The sequence below is a fragment of the Populus alba genome, chromosome 7 (genome assembly GCF_005239225.2).
Source record: "Populus alba chromosome 7, ASM523922v2, whole genome shotgun sequence".
In the NCBI taxonomy this organism is placed as follows: domain Eukaryota; kingdom Viridiplantae; phylum Streptophyta; class Magnoliopsida; order Malpighiales; family Salicaceae; genus Populus; species Populus alba.
In genome coordinates, this window is record NC_133290.1 from 14,149,605 (window position 1) to 14,173,237 (window position 23,633).

At 31.2% G+C, this 23,633-nt stretch overlaps 2 protein-coding genes across 2 annotated transcripts; both read right to left on the bottom strand.

Moving 5' to 3' along the window:
- Nucleotides 1-3,354: 3,354 nt before the first annotated feature.
- Nucleotides 3,355-6,987, bottom strand: LOC118040299 (BTB/POZ domain-containing protein At3g22104). Its single transcript, XM_035047191.2, has 3 exons — nucleotides 6,301-6,987; nucleotides 4,166-5,275; nucleotides 3,355-3,991 (listed from the first exon to the last, which is right to left on the bottom strand). Exons 1-3 carry the CDS (start codon nucleotides 6,361-6,363, stop codon nucleotides 3,536-3,538), a joined length of 1,629 nt encoding a protein of 542 aa, XP_034903082.1. The 5' UTR covers nucleotides 6,364-6,987; the 3' UTR covers nucleotides 3,355-3,535.
- A 7,101-nt stretch (nucleotides 6,988-14,088) lies between these two features.
- LOC118040298 (scarecrow-like protein 32) lies at nucleotides 14,089-15,438 on the bottom strand. Its single transcript, XM_035047190.2, has one exon. It carries the CDS (start codon nucleotides 15,436-15,438, stop codon nucleotides 14,089-14,091), a length of 1,350 nt encoding a protein of 449 aa, XP_034903081.1.
- Nucleotides 15,439-23,633: the final 8,195 nt, after the last annotated feature.

A 23,633-nucleotide genomic window follows, 5' to 3' on the forward strand; every position in this document is an offset into this window, starting at 1 on the left:
AATCATTCCAAATAAAACAAACAATAATTAAAAAAAATAGAGACCAATTTTGAAGAAATAAAAAATTGAAGGGCTAATAAGATTTTAGATAGGAAAACATGAAAATCAAACAAGGAAAAAAAAAATAAAAGGAATGAAAGAAAATGTCATTGGCGTCAACCCAGATAGTCTTTACTCACACGCGTCACCTCATCACAAAGAGGATGTCAAGACAATTCAAACACCATGTGAAAGGTGGTGTTTGATACCCTACATGTCCTACTCGAATGGCATAGGGCCGCCAATAACTAACTATTTGATTTGTTTTGAGAAAGAAAAAATGTAAATTTATTGTACATGTGCACTGTATTTTTCCCAGCACTATTATATTTTTTTATAATTAAATCTGTACCGTAAGGTAAATTTTTGTAATTTTTTCCCATAAGGATCCTTAATTTGATCCCAGGTGTGTGTATTGATTTTACCAATTAAATGATTATTTTATTTAAATAAAAGATATTTTTAAATCAGAACATTAATAAAAAATAAGTTTTTTTTAATAATTTAAAAACGCATTTCTCACATTGATTTAGTACATTTAGAAAAAATAACAAAGATAAAAATTGCAGCAAACGAATAATGTTGGGAATTAAATTAAGAAAACAACAGCAGCATATCCTGCCAAATTGATCATAATTTAGCTCACCAGGCATGCTGTGGTAAGTCATATCCTGCCAAATTGTCGTGGATCAGAAGAACCTCAGCTTAACTACCAGTATTGATCGATCATGCAGGTTCTTACGAGATTGGACCACAGAAATGGCTGTACTTCTCCAAGTAAAACGATGGAGCTATGGACCTTTACAAATATCACCGCCAGTTGAGAGATACATAACCCAGCCAGCCTGTAGACTAGCCCTAACAAGGTTGTCAAAAACGCTTTTTTGACACGACACGGAACATACAATATAAACTCGACTCGTAAACTCGAATCGTAAAATCGTAAAATCGGAAGTAAATTTTTTTAACTAAAAATCGTAAAATCGCAAGTAAAATATTTTAACTAAAATCGTAAAATCGTAAAATAAACATCCAAACATCTTAAAATACATAATTCAAATACAATACAAACTTAGTAGAAAAACAATTAAAATACATAATTTGCATAGAAATTATGGAGCACAATTAAATGCCAAGATATCATATGTACTTAGAACAAGACTTAGTAGAAAAACAATTAAAATCCACAGTCGTTATTAATCTTCCATTACAAAAATCTAACTGTTTAGAAATCTACAATCAAACCAAACAAACTGAGAAGTTCGAGGAAAATCAGAGATTAAAACACAACAATAAAGAAGTAATAAGCAGCTAATTATGTGCCAAAATCAGAGAAACAAGGATACAGAACATGAGAGTGAGTCATTGCAAGTAAAAGAGGCGCAGAGAGAATGAGAATAGGAATTTGATTACCACTGGTACTGATTGCTCAATGAAATAGCGGGAGGAAGAAAAGGAGATGGCCTTTAGCTCTGTATGGAAATCCAGCTTCAAAAGCAACAAGGCAAGGTATAAGCATTTTGATGACATAATTAAGATACTATGTGTAGTAATATAGAGACAGTTACGAAGAAATAAAGAAAATTAATGTGTAAAAGTACTCACCTAGCAAAGAAAGAAACGGATGAATGGTTCAGGAAACAGAGAACCACCCCATGATTGATTACTTGCTTGAAGGAGATGCAAAAATAATGCACTAGTCTTCGTCACGATTGACATTAGCTTTTAAAAGATTTCTCTGCAAAAAAACAAAAGAAAGAAAATGGAATTCAATGGCACAGTCCGTCACTACAACATCTTGTAGGATCTTCTGCCACTTAACTTTGCTATCTCATTATTGAACCAAAGTGAAAAGAAGAACACTGTCATCCTCATGAACAGAACAAAGTGAAAAGGAAATAGAGTGAAAGCATTGGATTCTTGAACCAGTGGCCCTCACTCTCAAGCTTCTGTCAAGATTCCATTGTCAAATTTATTCATCTAATCGAATCGAATGCATAAACCATACGAAAAATCAAGCACTCCAGCAGCAAACAAAGCTTGCTTCAGAATCCTAGATAATGCAGCACAACTTCCCTTCCGAAAAAATACCCAGAAGCCTAGATAATCCTAGATAATGCAACACATAATTCCTAGATAATTTGTCTCTAATCAGCACCATTACACAGAAAAAACAAAGCTTGGGATTGGGAATCAATTCTTACCTTCATCCTTGGCGAGACGCTCCGGATCGGGGGAGTGATTTTTTAATTTGCTGGGGAAAGGGAAAAGGGGAGAAAGGGAGTCTGGGAGAGCCTGGGAGAGTGTGATTTTTTTACTCTGTGTTTTTGTCAAACCGAGAAAGTGAAAATTTTTGCTAAATCGTTCAAACGGTCCGTTTTTTACGTTTTTTCCGAGTCAGACCGTTTTTATGCGAGTTTGACTCGGTTTTATGCGATTTTAATGGTTTTCGAGTTTTGCTTCCGTTTCTACACGTTTTGCTGGTTTTAACTCGTAAAATCGTACGATTTTACGAGTTAAAACGCATTTTTAACAACCATGCCCTAATGCAACAAATTATGGAAACAACCTCTGGCACAATCAATGATCTTGACACTGGCACTAAGAAGATCAGTCCTTGACAAACTCTGCATTCATTTCGAAGCTTTTTAGGGTTTAAACCTCTTCACAGGTTCATCATTGTGCATCATATTCACCGGAGATATATTTTACTGCATGAGGCAACTGTGCTTTATGGCGTTATACGACAAAGAAGATCACCAGAATTCTTACAAGTCATCATATATTCACCTTCTATGAACAGAAAATATTTGTAGCTGGTGGGAATATATCTTTCACAGGCCCACAGTTCTTATGCTGTTAATGTTTAGTGGCTTTCCTTGTGGTAGCATTTAGCATGTTTAGTTGAAGGGTCCTGCCAGAAGACAAAACAGTCGACACCACCATTTGTTGCAAAAATCGGTGCTTTCTTAACTTGTAGGGAAAACATCTGTGCGTAGGAAATTTCTAAATAGAAAAATATTCTCAGGGTTAATTAATGGCATTAACATACATTAAATCCTGTGGTGTCACAACGTGGAGCCAGAGGTATAAAAACTCTAGAGACGGTAGGTTAGGGAAGGTCCTGTTTCTAACTCTTTGGCTTGCTTTTTATTTTCTCAAGTTACAAAAGAGTGGCTATGATTTATGAAACTCGGAGCTACCAGTAGGTCGATGAGTAACACGTTGACTTAATATCTAATCGGATAAAGTTTTATTTTAAATAGATGTTTTTTTAATTAACATGAATAAACAGTTTGCATGAAACATCTTCACTGGTTTGCAGTGTCAGAAGCATTAAACAGAAGTCTTCTGACTTTTTTCTGTAGAACTGTACAGCCAAGATGTCGATAAAAGAAAGAAAAATGCTACAAATACCACACACACATAAAAAGAACCTTCTTGCTGTACAAATGAAAGAGATATTGAATATTTTAATATTGAGCAGAAAATCCTATCATGAACAAAGCTTGGGTAAGGATCTGGGAGTGCTATGGCTTGATACTCTTGACTTCATGATTTTTGTCATCTGTGTTTGCATTTTCAAGCAAATTTTCTCCAATTCCGTCACCCTCCATTGCATTCCTTGCAAACGGGCTCTAAGCTTCTCATTGTTAGTTGGAGGATCGAGTTTACCAGCATAGAGCACAATTTGTTCACTGGCTTCATTTTTCTTTCCCTTCCTTCCAGTCTCACTAACACCAGAAGGTGAATCAATATAGCATTTCATTTTGTCGGTGGCTTTGAGTAGGCTTTTGAGCTTGACTTGCTGAGACATGAGAGCTTGGACTGTACTTTTTGATGGAAACCTTTTGTTCTGAGAAAGGTGGATGCAAGCTTCAGCTGAGAGCTTCTCATAATTCAATGCACAGCATATCTTCATCTTTTCTTCTTCTGATAATCCAGTATGCACCTACATGAAATTCATATTGCAAAATCATATGTGAAATTGACATTTAATAATAGCATAGCAAAAGATGTAAAATTCACCACTTGTTTCCCAATAAAAATACCAATACAGGATTCAATAAGCTATAGAAATTCCAAATCAAATGACATGAAACATGAGAAAAGATCAAAGGACTACCTGTAGATACATGTCTGTGGCACGGTAGATTCTGTCATATGAATCTCTGGCAGAATCTGGCAGAGCCATGGTTAGGGCCAAGAACTTTGAAGGCTTTAGACAAGGATCTGGGGCTACTTCTGCTATATACAAGTCCATCAAACTAGCAACTTTTCTCAATTGTGCTGGAGACGTTTGACTGATTCCTCCGTGCAGAAAAGCTTTCAAGAACCTTAGAACAAGATTCACGTTATACAAGTAATTCGTCCCATATGGAGAAGGAATAAGCAGATTATCTAGAGTTGCTTGATCCATCTGAGAACCTATCATACTCTCCAACTTGGTCCTGCTACATTTGCTTATGTTCAAATTCAAAGCAACTCGAAGAATTCCAAATAAACTCTTGAATGAAACAGAGTTCCAATCAAGAATATAAAGTATATGTATGACAGTTTCTACTACATTACACTTCTCATCAGACGTGCCAGTATAGCACTTTGATTTCTGGTAATAAAAGAGAAACCTACTAATGATAACATGATCAAACTTCCGCAAGACCATGGATTTGATCACCATTCCAACCATATTAGTGCTCAAAACCAAAAGATCCTCAAACCACCAGGTTGCTCGAGAGAAGCTATTCTTCAAACTCTCAGTGCTTCTAGTGTCACATGAAAACCGGACTCCAGAGCTATCTGGAGAAGAAGTGGATGGACATGGACTAGGCTCACTAAAAGTAGCCATCCTTCCAATAAGAGAATCCACACATTTTTCAAGAATACCAGAAGAATTTGGAAACGGAAGTAAATCTTGGCACTGCTTTATAGTGATTAATAGCTCAGACCATGCCCAGTAATTCATCCCTTTAAGTGATTTCTCAGTCTCTTCCAATAAGTTATGAGTTCCAGATACAGAATTGTTCATCTCCATGAACTGTGCAGCAGAATGTAGGAAGGAAATATTTGAAGGAGTTATGTCAATCCTACCATTATTGTAGCAGAATCTTGACAGGAGCTCAAAATTTCCAGCCCCACCAGGAAAGTCATTGAATATCACTTTCAAATTTCTTGCACTACCTGTTGATTTACCAAATAATTTTCTTAATCTGCCACAATATGAAGCAATGACCTTCTGCAAATATCCAAAAAAAAATAATTGTGAGAATGCAAATGTGAAATCTAATGAAGAACTAAAACATAGAAGAGATTAAAGCTAAAATTTTGTTTATACCACTGATAAAAGTGATTTATTTAATGAAGTTAAGAGAAGAAGCAAGCATTCAATCTAGCTAGATAACTAACTATAAGTGACAGAGGAAATGTGCATAAAGACGAGCCTCAATTAACAGAACATTTCAGTGCCTTGAAAACCCTCCACAAAAGAATGAACTCATTGAATCTAGCAAAGCACCCAAAAAAAAAAAAAAGGCATTGACAGCTAAAATCTGCAAAAGAAAGGTGTGTGGTCTTTATAGACAATAAATTGTGCATGGGAAAATCAAAAGATAAGATGTCTGCCAAACAACCCAAGAAGCAAGGGTAATAAACAGTGTATTAAATTCCATGAAAGCAACTAATAAGTCCTTCTCAAAAGGAGTGAATAAAAACAAATAAAGGTATGAAACATTAAACCAGCATAACAACAGCAATAAATGACAGGACCAGCTCAGAAGATAAAGCCCTACAATTTGGTGTTTAGCCAGTGCCCAAGATAGAAGAGACGACGAAGAAGAAGAAGCTAGCATCAAAAATCATAACCCACAACACTGCAATGTAGGTGTAAATTTAATGTAGTTGGCAGTACAACCATAGAAATCATAGAGGTAATATAGCAGAACAGATGAATATAAAAATCACCACAAGAGAATTAATGCAAAAACCATGAAAGTACTCAAATTCCACATTTAACAGCCCTTAGATTAAAAAAAAAAAAAAAACACCAGAACTATTGAATATACATTAAAGCAAAACAAAGCAAACTGAACCAAGGTCAGCAATTATGTGAAGTGAACAGCATTGAGCAAATTAAGTAAGAAGGAAAATTAGAGAGAAGAAATTAGCTAAAGTAGACTAAAAATCATAACTTTAAAGCACTAAAGAGGCAAAGTTATAGGAAATGAAAACAAGAACAAAGAGATTTTTTTTCCCTTTTTTTACCTTATCCACCATGAAAGTCTCTTCACCATTGACATCTACTTCAAGATCACAGCAAACTGCCATGACCCAATTAAGCAAACTAAAAACCCACCTCAAACAAAGACTCTTTCTTTTCTATTTCTTTTTAGTTTTTGTTCTTGGAACTTGTATTATAAGAGAAAAGACTCACAACCCAAGAGAAAAAGAGATGTGAGAAGACAAAATGATCGTGAAGAAGAGAATATTAAGCCATATACTTGAGATGGGAAAGAAGACAAACAAAAAGAGGTAAATTCCTGACTTTGGTTTCACAAAACTGGGTGTGGCTGGTCACAAGGTTGCACTTACATAGGCAAGCAAATATCTTCAGAGAGACAACAACTAAAACATTGAAGTGCAAGTGCAAGAAGCGAACAAGCTGTGTAAAGACACCAAAGAGATATATACTGGCCAATATTATAATGCTAGAGAGAGAGAGAGGGGGGGGGGGGGGGGAGAACAAAACAGTTGGTGGTGTGTGTGAGACCACTAGTCACTAACCCCAACCTGACATTCCTGTAAAAAATATTTGTATACTAAATAAAAAATTAGCATTCGGTAAACAACCTCAATAAAAAAGATATTTATTATATTCATGAAATTGGTGATATTCTTGAGAAGGAGATGACCCTAAGCTTAGGATTGAAGCTTTTTTGCTAGCTTTGCTTCTTTCTTATTCTATCTTACTGTATCTCACAAGTCTCTATATTTTATGTTTTAGTAAGAAAAAAGTGCTAGATCACAACAAGTAGATTACTTTATATATATAAAATTAACCACAGGCGTCTAAAATGTTTATGTTTTGGGTTAGGATTATTAAAATGAAATTATTAAATTTCTTTGAATGCGGTAAAAAAAATGATATAGAAATACGTGTCTAGGCGGTATTTAGTAATGTGGTGTTAAATATTTTTTTAAAAATTAATTAAAAATATATTAAAATAATAATTTTTTTAATTTTTAACATAATATATTAAAATTATAGAAAAACACCTAGATTTTTATATAAAAAAAATTGTGTGAAAAGCATATTTTAAGATCAGATTATTCACAAAATCAAATACTTTCTTGATAGACATAATAACTGGAGAATATTTTTTGCGACGGGATAAAAGACAAAGGACACCAATGCTATAAGAACTCCTATTTTCTTAAACTTCATTTGAGAATTGAGGTTCCATGTGTTATGTGGGCACCTGAGGTGTGCCGGATAACGACTGAATCCTCCATGTTTGGACCCTTCTCTTGGAAGGGTGTGAGGGTGGACTCGAGTCTTCTTCTACTGGTCCCCAAGAACTAGTGCTACAAAAAGCCCCTCTGTTTGCTCTGTCGTTGATGGATTTTACCTGTTTATTTTCCCATTGATGCTGTTTATCTAAAATTTCTTCTTTTTTTTTACCTATATTTATTTTTAAAAAATATATATATTTAAAAAATAACTAATAAAATACCACTAATTACACCTTACAAAATCAATTTAAATGGAAAGAAGTCTTGGAAATAAAGCTATTATTTTAATACATGAATAAAAAAAATATTTTAAAAAAACATAATGTATCAGAAATCTCCAAAGATGATGGATTTTATTGGAACGGTGGGATTTTATTGCATGTTTTAGGCAGCACAAAAAGGTAAGACATCCTCGTACGGCACCAAGAAGCAAGCACCGCACAACTCTTTCGTGCCGTTAACTTTCAACCTTCTTTGAGGATAAAAGAAACGGGAGTAACGTGACTCATTATGACAAGATGACACTTGTACCCCCATGCAAAGCTTTTATTTGCGTGTCTGATCAACTTTTTGGGATCCCAATAATTGTGACAAGATGACACGTTAGCCCAGTCAACTTTCAAAGACCAGTGGCATGTCTGGTATTTCGTTGGAATATTTAGGGCATTTTCTTTTGATTTTGACGAGACAAAACTTGATTACCTTTTGGAACTCACGATGAAACGTCAAACAAAATTGATCCTGCTGGAATCATTAGCCAATCATCTCCCTTTGGAATCCTAAAGAAGAGTCAAACCGACGTCGTTCATCTGCAATAGTGTAAATTACGCATTGCCCCTTTAACTTTTTCTCTTTTTTTATATAAAAAAATTATTTCAGCGATAGCAGTAATCCTTTTTCTTTCAATAATACCGATATCATTATTTATAGAAATAAAACAATGACATCGTATTTTTTAATTATTTAATTTATAGATTTAATTCAGAAAATATTTATTTTGTGGGATCTTTCCAAGGAAGGTTATCTCTAGATTTGCAGGTTAATTATATACATTAAATCATATTTGTGGGATCCTTGTGTTACCCTTTGGAAAGACAAAGCCAATTATTTGCAAGATTTTAGCAGAGGAAGTGGCAACAAAAAGGAAGGAGCCTTTCTCTTTTGTCTTGGATTCATCCCATTGTTTCAAATTTCAAACTTGAGCATTATATATATATATATATATATATATATATATATATATATATATCTGCTCAAAGTATATGTATTTTGGAATGGACCGTGGATTAACCTTACAATAAGTTTCATAATCTTAATACCCTCTTCTTTTTTTTTTTTTTTAAAGCAATCTTTTTTTATTTTTAGTAAAAACGATAACTTTTATTTTTAAATAATTTTATAATTTTATTATTTCATTTAGAAATATGATAACTTCTATTTTTAAATAAGTTTAAGTTTGATAATCTCAATACTTTCTTCATTTCTTTTGATTTAAAGCAATTTTTTTTATTTTTACTAAGTGTTGGGAGTCCGATAATTTCTGCTTTTAAATATATTTTACTTCAAAAATATTAAATTAATATATTTTTTTAATGATTTTGATGTGCTAATATTAAAAATTAAAAAATATATATTTTAATATATTTTCTAATTAAAAACATCATGCATCAAAATACTAAATACATTAATATATATTTTTTCCTTTCTGTAGCTGTTCTAGTTAATGTGGGGAAGAGAGTGCCAAACTGGGCTGTAAATTGATCCGACACTGTTGAACATCGTCAAAGTTCTTCCACCAATCTTGTCCAATTATAAGATAGAAACGGTAGATCCATTGACCTTCAAGTCTTCTTTCCTCTGCTCAATTAATGCTTTGCAGTTTCTGGGCATAATTGTCAGAGTGCGACAAAGGGATATGTACAGGATATATACAAGTGGGAGCTGCTGGGAGGTGATCACTGAAATTGACCTAACAAAACATTCCATCAACTTCTAAATGCATCTATATTTGATGTCACAAAATGGTACGTAAATCATGTGGTGTTCACGATAAAGAAAGAAAGGAGAGAATACTTGTACAAAAACCTCAAATAGCTCATTATAAAATTACTATTTTATCCTAGAAAGCGACCTCTTTTAATTTCAATTTAGAGGGAAGAAAGTTATTTTCACAAGACTCCTTAATTATTACAGGAAAGAAAAGGTTTAGTTGGTATTTTTTATATCTAATGCACAGTATATATAATTAACTACTAAATTATACTTTAAAAAACTTTTTTTTTGGGACATGGGGCTTTTCGGGTTTTCATTTTTTTTTATGTACGTACAATCACTTAAATGCTCATAAAAATAATCTTTCTTAGTTTTGGATGTAAGGGCATTTTAGTTTTTTTTTTTTTTTTTTTTTTTATTATCCTCATGTAAGATCAAAGATAATTGAGTCTTTTAATATATATAAAATATTATTTAAATTAAAAAATGATTGGTACGTGCGGTGCTAAAACAACTTTGAATATCATTATAAAAAATAACATCTAATGCACCTCACTGTTCCTATATATTACAAAGGTGAGGTGCGTGCTGTCAAAAGACCGATGATTGAGCTTGGACCACATGTTTTTTCTTCCCTCCCCCTTTCCTCTCTCCCCTTCTAGAAAACATTATGGCCATTGAAAAAAAAAAAGATCTGGTTATTTGTTTGTTGAGTTAAATTAGGTTCTTATTTTTTAATTGTAATTTATTTGTTGTTGAATCATTTATGAGGTTAATTTGGTCATCGTTCTTTTAATTACATGTATTTGATCTTGAATCATTTATTGAATTATTATTTTTTCAATTTTATCCCTTAACATTTGATTTATACATCAAATTTTATCATCATTCTTTTGATTGTTATTTTTTTTTTTTAATTGAATATGTTTTTCAATTTCATCCTTTATGATTTGGTTTTTTTTTTTTGTGTCAAGTTTGGTTCTAGTTCTTTTCAAATCTGTATTTTTTTTTCTTTTGTATCATTTTTGTTTAATTTGATTTTTCAAGTTTATCCTTAATTATTTTGGTTAGTGGGATTTTACATTGTTACTTTTTTGGGTTCGCCTTTTGTGAGGTGATTCAACCTCATGATCCGTGTTACAAATTCAGAAGGTTGGACTTATTTGACTTTGATCATTTTTAATTTTTCTTTATTTCATCAATCATCATTAAGGTCGTTGGAAATTAGTATTCTTTGTTTTTTTACCTTTTTATTTCTATAATGTTATCCCAATATCATGTCTCAATCATGAATTTAAAAGGTTTATCTTACTCCTCCCCCTTTTCAATATGAGGTTGATTTGAGAATTGAATTTTATTCAGTTTTCTTTCCACAAATTTATTCTCGTCCTATAAAATTATAGATTAGGTTTGATTTTAGCTCAAGTTGGATGATGAAAAATTATCATGTTCGATTCTTTCAGAGGATATATTTTTTAAGGATTCAACTATGTAATGGCTTAAACAGACTCGGGTCATTTTTTTTAAATTGTTTTCTTTTTAATTTTTTCATTCGTCATTTTATTTATTGAGAGTTGATATTCATATATTTTTTTATTATTTTTATGCAATTATTTTATTCTCATTTAATTTTTAATTTTTTAACAAATAAAATCATTGAGATATTTTAAGAATATTATAAAAATATATTTTCATAACATTAAGAAACATTCATCTTTTTCATAATTGAATCGTTGTTGTTTTTTAATTTATTCATTTTATTTATTGTGAATATCTTATTTTCTAGTTATATTATTAAATGAACCGAGTTTACTAAATTTATTCGGTCAATGATCAAAATTTTATATTTATTTATTTTTTTAAAAAATATTTACATAATCTTGATATCTTTTCTATATATATATAAAAAAATAAATAGATAGCCTGCACGCTGCAACCCATTTATCTAGTACAACTTCCTATAGTTTGTCACATGTAGGGAGAGAAAGTTCTGCACTCAATAACGTAAGCCCATCTCTTTAGCCTACCCAAATTAACAGTACGGATAGCCTTTATATATCCAGATTCAACAGTAGCCCATAAGTGCAATGACACTTTTTTTTTTCAAAAAGTTTGAAAGAGCTTGTTCTTTATGGAGAGCAGCAAGTGGAGTCTAAACTGAAACAGGAGATACAAATATTGGAGTTACAGTTTGGATAAAAAAACTTGATTTTGGATCTTTTCAAGAAGATAAATTTTACTTGTCGATCGTTTTCCTGGTAGCAGATTATAGTTCTTATGGTTTGAATTTGTTTGTTTTTGATGTTTGACTCTTGAGTGGAACTTGATTTGATATGGTGTATGAATTTTTTTTTACCTCGGGTTATTAATAATTATATCTGGTAATTGTTATTAATAATCTTGAATTAATCTGGTAATCTAGCGTTTAAGTTCATAATTATATCTTGATGCCATGCCATTTCTCAATGTTCCCCGTCTAATTTTCAAAATATTCCAATTTTACTTATGTTTATTAAATATTTAACTATTTTAATTTGATTCTTGAGTTTTTTTTTTTAAGTTATTTAGTGGTTTTTATGGGAAATTATAATATGTACGTAGGGGGGTTTAAGAGGAAAAGAAAGGAGAAAAAAAGTAAATAAAACAAAAATATGAAAAAGGTCAACTTTTTGTTGGTTATTTATAGTAAAAGGCAAAATTGAAACATTTTAAAAACTCTAGCTAGAGATAGCATTGAGAGGTTTAAACTATGTTGAGGGAAATAGAACATTCATGAATTTACAGGGACCAAAATATCGTTTACCCTCTTTGTTTTTCCTTAAAGAGCCCAAGATTTTATCTCGTTTCTTCTGTGCTTTATGCCATTTGATGAAGTGACAAGAGGTGAGACTCAGGCATCAGATTCCTCATCTTGCCTTGCCACATCCAATTAGCTGTACATCTGGAGCTTGGAGGAGACTGGTCACTCAAACGTAGGTGAAGTGTTCCTCTTTGTTTCCCGATATTTGAGCCATGCATTCCCTTTGGCTTCATTAGAATTCTTTCAAGAACCTTGACTTGTAACCCTAAATTGACTGTAACTATTGGGGTTCTAAGTTGTAGCATGCAAGGAAATATATATCAAGTTGAAAAATGCTTTTCATTCTTCGAAAATTAAAATCCACTTGGTGAGATAAGTGTAGTAGGAATTAGAAAAACTAACTAGTGTGCAATGGAATGATTTGCGAACTTGAATATTATGATGCTTTGAGTTGAAGCTCATTAACGAGCAACATTAAATTGAAATTAAGTAGAACATTATTGTTTGAGTTTTATATTCCCATAATAGATACTATCTTTCAACCATGATTGTGAGTAGATAGAGTACTTAGCTTAGAAAACTAAGAGTATATAGACATTAAGGCTTCCCACCTTCTCCATATCAAAATTGAAAATGTTCATACAGGAGATATTTAACCAGAATTAGACAGTATTAACATACAGGAGATATGTTGCGGGTTGGATCAAAGTTTTTTAATCTAAATATTTTTTTCAAGCCCTAGAAAATTTTGTAGTAATGTTATTAAATTCAATTTAAAAAGTTAATTTTAAAAATTCTCGACTCGACTCTTTATCTAGTATGAATTTCAAATTAAATGGTGTAAGAATTGTTTCGATGTGACTCAATCGACTTGACAAGTTCAAAAATAATTTGAATGATAGGTAAAAAGAATTGTTTGACTTTAAAATATATATATATATATATATATATATATATATATATATATATATTAAATCAATGACATATTAGATTGAATCAAGTTTTGAAATTAACTCACCAAACTTGTAACCTGAATTATAGACTCTATTGGGTTTAATAATTTTATTTTTTAAAATTATATTCCACTTAATGATATGATAACAAAAGTAGATGCTAGCAAATTAAGAACCAACTAAATATTAAGATGTTTGTTTGAAACTACAATAACTTTATAGAAAACAAATCAAAATAAGTTATGAATACCAATTCAAAATTAATTAAAATTTTGAAAAGCCAAAATTTTGAAAAGTTGAAGGATAAAATTAATTAAAGAAAAGCCAAAAGAACTCAATTGAAAGGAAAAAAAAATTAAGATATGGAATTAAAAAGAAAAAAATATATGAAGGACAAATAACAGCAATGTTGATTAAGAAAGGGCTAGGTATGCTAGCAAGTTATTTTCAAACCTCTTTAAACAGAAGGATGGGAAAACAAAGTGACAGAGGATTTTGTCTGATACAAAGACAAAATGTACATTTCTCTCTTCGCCTTTCCATGTGCTCTTGCCCAGAGAGAAAATACATAGGTAAACATGAGGTCATTCTCAAAATACTGCCGATGCCCTACTTGTCTTGGGCCCATAGGTAGCCTCATGACAAATAGGAAAAGCAATTCTCTTTTGTCATTGCATGATCTTCATCTGGACCTTCTTCGAGGAAGAAAATTAAATTAACCAACCCCGTCGCCATCTTGCCCCAGATTATGTAGCCATTTTCTTGACATTTTATCGTCAAGTAGTCCAGAACCATTTAATCCTGTAAACCATTTGGAACCCAAGCTGTGGAAAAAACTGAGTTGTGGCCCTTCCATGTGAGCACCAGCATATGATCTTCTTCTCTTTTCATGCCCCACCCACTAGCATGCTCTTCTAGCAAGGATCTAACTTCACCAATTGTGTCTTCACAGAATGGAACGCTTGAAAACCCTGCATTTTTCATCCTTTGTGCTAATTTAATCCCAGATTCTGACCTCTCTATCCTTTGAGCCCCTTCAAAACTGATAATATTTTCGATTTTATGACCAATATCAGACTCATATTCAATCCTTTGGCTGCTATCTTTAAGTAAGAAAGTTTCCAAAGCATCGAATGGTATCCATAGAAAATTGAAGCAAGTGGTAATCCTAGAGGAGAGGCTTGGTGCACTTAAATCAGAATCTTCATCGACAACAACTACAATACAAGGATTGAAACCTTTTACTGTACAAAGGAAAGCGTCTCTTAAGGAAGAATCTTGAACACTATTTCCCTTTTCCTCATCAGACAAGTATCTTAACCAGTTTTGGCAATTTATCACCAAGGCCTCATCGTCTCTAAGGTCTAGCATTGTAGGAGTCAAGTGATTCAACAATGACTCAATATGAAAGTCATGAGAAGATTCTTGGGACATAGTTTCACTTGAAGCAAAAGAAGATGGGTCATGATCAAACACGTTGAATTCAAAAGGAACATCCCTATATTTGGCGAAATTGCTCAAACGGAGACCAACTTCTTCACACGATACATTAAGAAAAGGAGGGACTGGTGGTCTACAAGAGGGAACTGTAATCCTAAGTGAAGGAGGACCTTCAGGCCTTATAGCTAAAGCATCTATAAGAGTAGGCCACTGCATACAATGAGTGATGCTAAAATCTAAGATATGAACTTTAGAGTAACCTTCAATTGCCTTCAAAATAGCACTGTTCGATGCACAAAATCCAAACCTGTGCCAAGGGATAAGATCAACGTACACGGCAAGCTCGGTGACAGACATGTTCCTCCTCCGAATTGTGCTGCTACCATCAAAATTCATCGCGGTAGGACAAACCTTGGATGCCCTGGAGATAAGTGCCCTAAGAAACCAAGAAGTGAGCCTTTGGTTAGGGTCACCAACCAAAGAAGCAACATTGTTGAGCACCCACATCACTTGTTGAGCCAAAGTCCCATCATTGTGTTCTAAGGCACTAGCACAATGAAGTAGAAGCTTCTCTATACAGGCTCCATCAAGGCTACCAAGACACCCTTTAAGTGCACCGGAGAGAGAGCTTTGAGGGTTGTTGAAGAGACTAGGGTTTTGAAGAGAAATGGAGGTATTACTGTTTCCTCTCAGTTCAGTTTCCATGGCTAACAAAAGGAGATCTAATAAAGAAGAAGTGTTAGGGTTTTTGTTGATTTTAATTAACGTGCATGGAAGGTGTGGTAGCTTCAAAAGAAAACTAAGAGGATGATAGAGAGGAAAGCCCTTTGGATTTGTCCATTTTTACACTTGTCTGGTGAATATTGGTAGTTGGGATTGAAGAGCTAGGGTTTTATCTATTTGTGGATCCAAAGTTCTTCAAGAAAAATGAGGTCTATGTTTAGCAAATCCATCTATAGCTAACGTTAGTGCTCTAAACAAGTTGCGATTTGCAGAGGGACAGAGAGAGAGGGGAGTTGAGAGCTAGTTTATCTGCTACTTGAACCATATATATATATTCATTTTAATGACTCAAGGTTCATTTATGTGTGATTTTTCGGCTCCATGTATTGCCAGGGTTAAGTAGAATGCAGACAAACACACTGCACTTTCACTTTCACTTTCTTTTAGTTTTTACTATCTTTTCCTTACTGAAATCAAAGACATGGCTGAAAATGAAAGGAATCCATGAGGGCATAAGCACACATGCATAATTTTTACCAGCAATTTATGCAGTGTACTGGTCTAAACCCTTGTTCCATTCATCATAAAGGATATCTGCATGTAGCTGAGATCAAGCTAAACTAGCAAACAAAGAAGAGATAAATTAATCATATTATGCCTCATGTGGGTTTCTTAACGTTTGTTAAACTCCCATTAAAGAAGGATATATAATTACGGTCTGATTTGAATTGATATTGTAGCTTATATAAGCTATTTTGGCCTATTGCCAATTATCCTCCTCACTCATTTTCTCCAATCTAGTGATTGTTGTGATTTCTTACTACATAGGCAGAGCATAGTTTAAGAAAGTTGTCTTAGCCGGCCACTCTTTTGTCGAATTTAAGGCAATGGAATGCCAATTAAGACAAAATCCGATGATTAATTAATAGGTTTAATTAATGTTTTTTCTTTTCTTTTCTGCCAATGAGTTTAGTGATTGATGGCTACCTTTCATTTCCATTCTTTCACGTATACAATGATGCATATGAGATGAACTTTGTTTCTTGTACCGTGTAATGCCACTACTAAAGACAAACTAGACCTCTTCCCACAATAATGAATTTAGGGTTATAAAACGTGACTCCATGCCCATCGCCATAAAACTTTCCCAAGAACTTTTCAGATATGAGATTCAGGTTGTGCCAAAAATTGTCCCACATCACTAGGGATTAGTACAGGAGATGCGTGTGGAACGATACATATGGTGTTAGAAAAAGAGAAATTTTAACAAAAACTAAAAGAGGATGCATTAAAATTTACCATGGACTTTTTTTTTTTTTTTACTTTTTTTTAAAGTCATCCATCAATATTTAATTTATTGAAGATTGAAATTTATTATTAATTATAGTTTGTTTTTTTTACGTGATTATCTCAGTTTCATAATAAATATTGCAAGTTAAGCTGATTAACTCGGTTGACTTGATTTGAAATTAGATTTCATGATTTGTTTTAGTCTGTTTTCTATGAGGTTATCATAATCTCATGACCCGAGTTACATGTTTTGTGGGTTAATTTTGATAGACTCGAGTCGTTTTATTGTATGTCTTTTTTTAGAATATATATATATATATTTTTTTTGTAATTTTACCCTTCAATAATTGGTTGATTGAGAATTTAGTTTTATAATTTAACATTAGGTTGATTGAAAATTAGACTTTATAATTTATTTTAATTTATTTTTTATAAGATTATTCTTATCTCATTACCTGAGTTTAGGGTTTAGCAGATTAACCTAACATGATTAGAGTTGTTTTTTATATTTTTTTATTAATTTTTTTTCAATTTCATCATTTAATATTGAATTGATTGTAAAGTAGGCTTTATAATTTATTTTAATTTACTTTATATAAGGTTATCTTGGTTTTATGATATAGGTTGTGAGTTTGATAAGTTAACTTGGATTTTGCAGGTTAGCTTAGATTGATCGAGTTAATTTAATATGTTTATAGCTCAATATTTTTTTTTTTAAAAAAAAAATGTTGTCTTTAACTTTTCTAATCAAATTATATTTTTATAAGTCATTCGAGTTGTTTTTAGACTATTTAAATCGATCATATTATGTTAAATCAATCTTGTACATTTATTTTTTTCTACTTGAAAAAATTTAACATATACATAATTTTTTATATTCAAATATATTTGATCAGACTCGTAACATAATGCAAATCAATGATTTAATTATCACTAAAAAAAAATGAATCATGTTTTTTTTTTCTTTTTAAGAAATTGATAGGTTAATCAATTTGGAGCCCTCTCGTATTTTATTTTTAAAAGTAGGTGTCAAAAGAATATAAAATTCAATTAATTTTTACTCTCTCACATAACTTTCTTTAAAAAAACTTTCAAGAGAGCAGGTTTTTTCTATATATGGGCTTTTTTATAACTATTTAAACTTTTGAGTTTAATGAATTTTTTATACATAATATCAGCTCTCTTATCTTAAACTAAATAAATTGGAATCCAGTTTTTCATTGCTTCCAGGCCTAATGATCCAGTAAAACTAATCACAAGAATAGTTGTTGTGTTTGTTGGATGAAATTATCCAATTTCAATTATTAAAGAAATTAAATAAGTATATAAAAATATATCTATAATTCATTGTTCTAAAATTTTAAATTAAAATGAAAGATATCATTAATTATATGTAAGTTTTAGCAGCGCCTTCTCATAATAATAATAATACTAAAATAGATAAAAATATAAAATAAATATATTTCTAGAATAGAATAATTTTAAAAATAAGGAGCGGTTACGTGCCTAAGGTTCTCAACATAGATATTAACGTGAAGGCCGTCCATCTCTCTAAACAGAGATAAATTAATATTGTTTTCATTTCTTGATATAAAAAATAAAATTTTAAAAAATAAAAAATATTATTTTAATATATTTATAAATAAAAAATATTTTAAAAATCAATCATTATCATATTCCAAACAACCTCTTTCTCCTCTTATTGTGTAAATATACAGCACAGGTTATGAGCGATCAGGTTTGCCATGAAAGCTAGAAATGATCATACAGCAAAGCGAAGTACAGCTTGTTGCCATGTTTGATTTGCACAAAGCTACGCAAGAAATTACTTCTTGCTTTATTCGAAAGACGCACTCGATTACAAGAAAAAACTTCGAGCTTCCCACGACGATGCGCAGAGAGAAAGCTCACGTAAGACGTGATGATGGAGGAGGAGGAGGCCAGAAGTTGAATCCATCAAACAGAATAATCAAATCATTTGATCATATTCTGAGACATCCAAGAACCGCCATAATTTCTCAGCTTTGTCAAATCATAAGCTGTCTTTAGCACAGCTTTGTTGGCCAGGCTCATACGGACAAGAATTAGTTTTTATACCAGCATGTTTAAATCATTAAAAATATAAAACAGAAAGAAATTTAAAAAAGCATGATTAGACTTGAAAAGAAGAAGAGCACAGGCAAGGAAAAACTATAGAAAGATGCTATGATTCTGATTTGAAATTACATCACTTGTCTCGTTAGCATTTCGAATGAATTATCTGTTTCAGCAAAGCTGTAGTGCTTTGCCACACATGAGGATACGTCTTTGTCACTTGTACACGAAAATCCAATAAGAATCCTTTGATTTCGATGGTGCTTTCCATCACTGGCAAAGGGGAGCTTTTGCTTTGTTTGTTCTAGAGTCATGTCTCCGATTTTTCCTTTGATAAAATTTAGTCTTGTCTCCATGATTCACAGTGCATGTACAGGTTTTTTTTTTTTTTAAGCATCAAAATCGATCAAAACAATATAAAATGATGGAGCTCCATTTCAATAGCTACGCCATAAAGTTTGATGAGTAGGAGCTAAACTCCTGGAGTATCGTAATTTCTTGTTTTTTTTTTTCTTAGAAAAACTTTTTTAAAATATATTAGGATTGAAAAAAACATTACACTCATAGCACGTTTATTTTTATATTTTAAAAATATTTTTTTTAAAAAATTAAATTATTTATTATTTTTTTATTTAATTTTTTTATATTTTTAAATTGTTTTGATGCGTTATTATTAAAATAAATTTTAAAAAATAAAAAATTATTATTTTAATTTATTTTTAAATAAGAAATATCGCTACTATAATACCAAACAGACTCCCAAACTCAAGAGTTTATTTAAAATTTTAAATCATCTCAATTTCATAGTCACGTAACTTTTTTTTATTATAAGAGAGACTCAAGTCTAAATTCTCTTGAAGAAATGAGGCCTCACATAAGTGCTAGTTGAAACATAAACTCACTAGCATAAAATCGTATGAGTATAGACCGGTTGAGCCCCTAGTTTCTTAGCCGCATGTAAGTGTCTGTTTGAGAATATAATTATAATTACTTTTTAAAATATTTTTTATGTTGAAATGCATCAAAATAATATTTTTTTAATTTTAAAAAAATATTTTTTAATCAGTAAATTAAAACTATTCAAAACATAAAAAAAATAATTTTTAGCATTAAAAAAACTTGAATTTTGATCCCAAACGCTATCTTAGACATTTGCAGGCTATTAAAACAATGTAATCACCATGGCTAGTTAAAGAAAATAATAACATGTAACTTTGTGACTTGTATCTTATTATCTTATGTAGATCGAGGATCTAAATTTTGAATATTCTCGATTTATTTTAAATAATTACGGTGATTTGAATACTGTTTATTTCTATTTTAATATATTATTTTGTATTCACCGTTGTTATGCTTATGTTTATAGAAAAAAAATTTAAAGAAATTTATCATAGTTATTCCTCGATTTATTGAGGAGCTAAACTCAAGTCGTTAGATATGTAACACTAGAGGCTCAAACAAAAGGTAATGGCATTCCTCTTTCTTTAAAATTTCATTTACTTGTTAAATAGTTATGTTATAACAAAAGTTATTTTTTAAAGTATTTTCTATTTAAAAATATATAATTTTTTTTTATTATTATTTTTAATTTTTAATGTCAATACACAAAAAATATCTGAAAACACCAAAAAAATTAATTTAAAACAAAAAAAATTTAATTTTTTTGAAAAATACTTTTAAAATAAAAAAATAAATGAGTTCTAAGAGCCCGTTTGATATTGTAATAGCAATTGCTTTTCAAAATATTTTTAGTTTAAAAATACATTAAATTATTATTTTTATTTTTTAAAATTTATTTTTAATATTAACACATTCAAATAATCTATATATATATATATATATAATTTAAAATAAAAAAAAATAAAATTATTTGAAAAACATTTTTACACCCAAAAACAAACTAACTGTCACTAAAGGTTTTAAACTAGACAGCTCTTCAATTAATGCTTAACAGATCATTGCAATTAATAAACGATCGAGCATGTCCTCGTTATTTCCAAACATATGGGAACTCGGAAAGAACAAAACCAAAAACCTTGAACTCTATTTTGTTCTTTATCAAAGGTGTGGTCAAAGGAGGTTTTTTTTTTTTTTTTTTTTTCAGAATGTGTTCAAAGGAATTATGCATGAATAACCAGTGCATTATTTGAATGATTTGCCTAAAATAAATAAATAAATAAAATCAATCGGACAATGAAAGCACCTATTCCACTTGATAGAAGAGTACCTTTTTGGAATATTGTCATAAGCTGACTTTGAATCGAAAATATAAAACTGGCAAGAACATAGTGATTTCCACCCAAACTTTAATTACTTCCAAAAATTTATCATTCCATATATATATATATATATATATGCTTTGTCATTACATATAATTGGAAACCTAAACAGAAAGTGTGTGTATATATCACACACGCTATTTTCAGTATTTGAACCTTTCTCGATCAAATGTCGTACTTCTCGTATTGGGATTTATAATGATATATCTTCATGATTTTTTTTTATTAATGTAAATGTCTGGACTAATTTTGAATGTATTTTAACTAATTTCACGGGTTTTAAAGTTAATAATCATTTGAGTCTGCAGTGATTTTGAGATTTGTAAGATTTAAAATGATGATTTCTAAAAAAAAATTTAGAACCTAACCCGTTAAACTATACTAAATTAATTTTAATTATTATAATTTGTTAAAATTGATTTTTTTTATTAGAGATATTAACTTTTAGCCATTGACGACTTGTTACTCTTAATTATGCTCTGACAACTTCCAAATTAATTTACATGTCTTTAGTGACATGACTACACCTTATGCATGCATGCTTTTGAGGTATTATTTATATATATAGTTCTGTCAAATGCTGCATAAAAATTTAAATCATGCGATATTTATTGATGTAGAAATTATTTGTATAGTACCAACCTGTACCAAAGAAATGGTAAAAGGAATAGCATAGAGGGATAAATATCCCATGTAACCCTAATCCAATCCACATATTCCTTTGTTTTGGTGGAACCAGTACAATAATTTTTATAATGGTGGCACTAATTAATTACAAATTACACGATTGGATTTATTTAATTCGGATCTTAAATCCATTTTTGTGTTAATCATCTTTGATTTTATAAACTCTTCTCCTTGAATTAATCATTTTTCGCACCAGTTTGCGAATGCTATTTGAAATGGAGGGAGTATTGTGTATGGTAATAGAGAATTCTCTTATCGAGAAAATTTGATGAACTTCTTCAGGTTCAATGTATTTATGACAGCAATGGAAAGCTAACTCAATGGAAAACAATTTTTATGTTTATCACTTCGTCTAGGTCAGTTTTCATCAAAGAAACAATTAGATCATAAGTCAATATCCTAACATAATCAACTCGTAAATCTTTAAATAGATGAATCAATTTATAAATTAAATCGGATAGCTTATTTATCCACGACTAATTAATTGACCTAACTAAACTATAATGAGATCTGATTTTAATTTTTGTTTAATATACATGATTTTTTTATACGAACAACATCATTTTATTTACAAATAAATTCAAATCGACATCAGTTTTTTAACATTTTCAAGTTAGCCCATGAGTTTACCCTACCAATTCACTATACAAGTTCTAGATCAAATCAAATCTTGAAACAGGTGTGATGACTATAAAAATAACAAAATCTGTTGAATGTTCTACTAATATCGTTTTATTTACAAATAAATTTAAATTGATATCAGTTTTTTAACATATTTAAGTTAGCCCTTGAGTTTACCCTACCAATTCACCATACAAGTTTTAGGTCAAATCAAATCTTGAAACAGGTGTGATGACTATGAAAATAAACAAATCTGTTGAATGTGCTACTAATATCGTTTTATTTAAAAATAAATTCAAATTGACATTAAATTTTTAATATATTCAAGTTAGTCCGTGAGTTTACCTTATCAAGTCACCATAAAAGTTTTAGGTCAAATCAAATCTTGAAACAGGTGTGATGACTATGAAAATAACCAAATCTGTTGAACATTCTACTAATCTATGGCTTCACTAAATTGTCTGAATGTGCAAGTCTGATGCCTCTCAAGCCCAGCAAATATAAATGAAGTGAAAGCAACCAGACAACAGAGAGTTTTCATCGTCCATTGTTTCGCCACACATTTCGAGATGGACTTGCTGTCATCTTCCAGTTTGTGAAAACGCATTCTCTGGATTCTTCATGGGCCAACGCCACTGGTATTTTGCTTGCCTAGCTTGGAGAGCAAGTTTTCCCACTGGCTTTGATTGTCGGAAAGAATTCTGTGGACAAGATATTGAAGCCACAAATTCCATATTTTGATTGAAGCGCAAAATTGACAAGTAAATAGATGTTCCATCATTACAGTTCTGGCAACTTAAATGCACAGATATTTGCCTCTGCAACAATCCTTGCACATTCTTCCTCAATGTTTGGACTGAATTCATGTCCCGTAGTGATAAATGGACCCGTGAAATACTAATTTATGGACGGCAGGAAAATGCAAAAACATCTGTCAAAATTTTATTTTTAAAGAACATGGATATATAATAGGTATATTTGAGCTCAAAGATTCGACTCAAGCAGCTGTCTTTCTTTCATTCGGTTTCCATTGATCCTAACCATAATGGTTTTAGATCTCATCCAGGAATTTCAATTGAATCTAAAAGATCTTACGTTCTCGGTGTGGAAAGAGAAGGATTTGAACCCTTTATAAATAAAAGCCTACATAGCAATTCCAATGTGAACCACTCGGCCATCTCTTCCACATAATAATTAAAATAATGA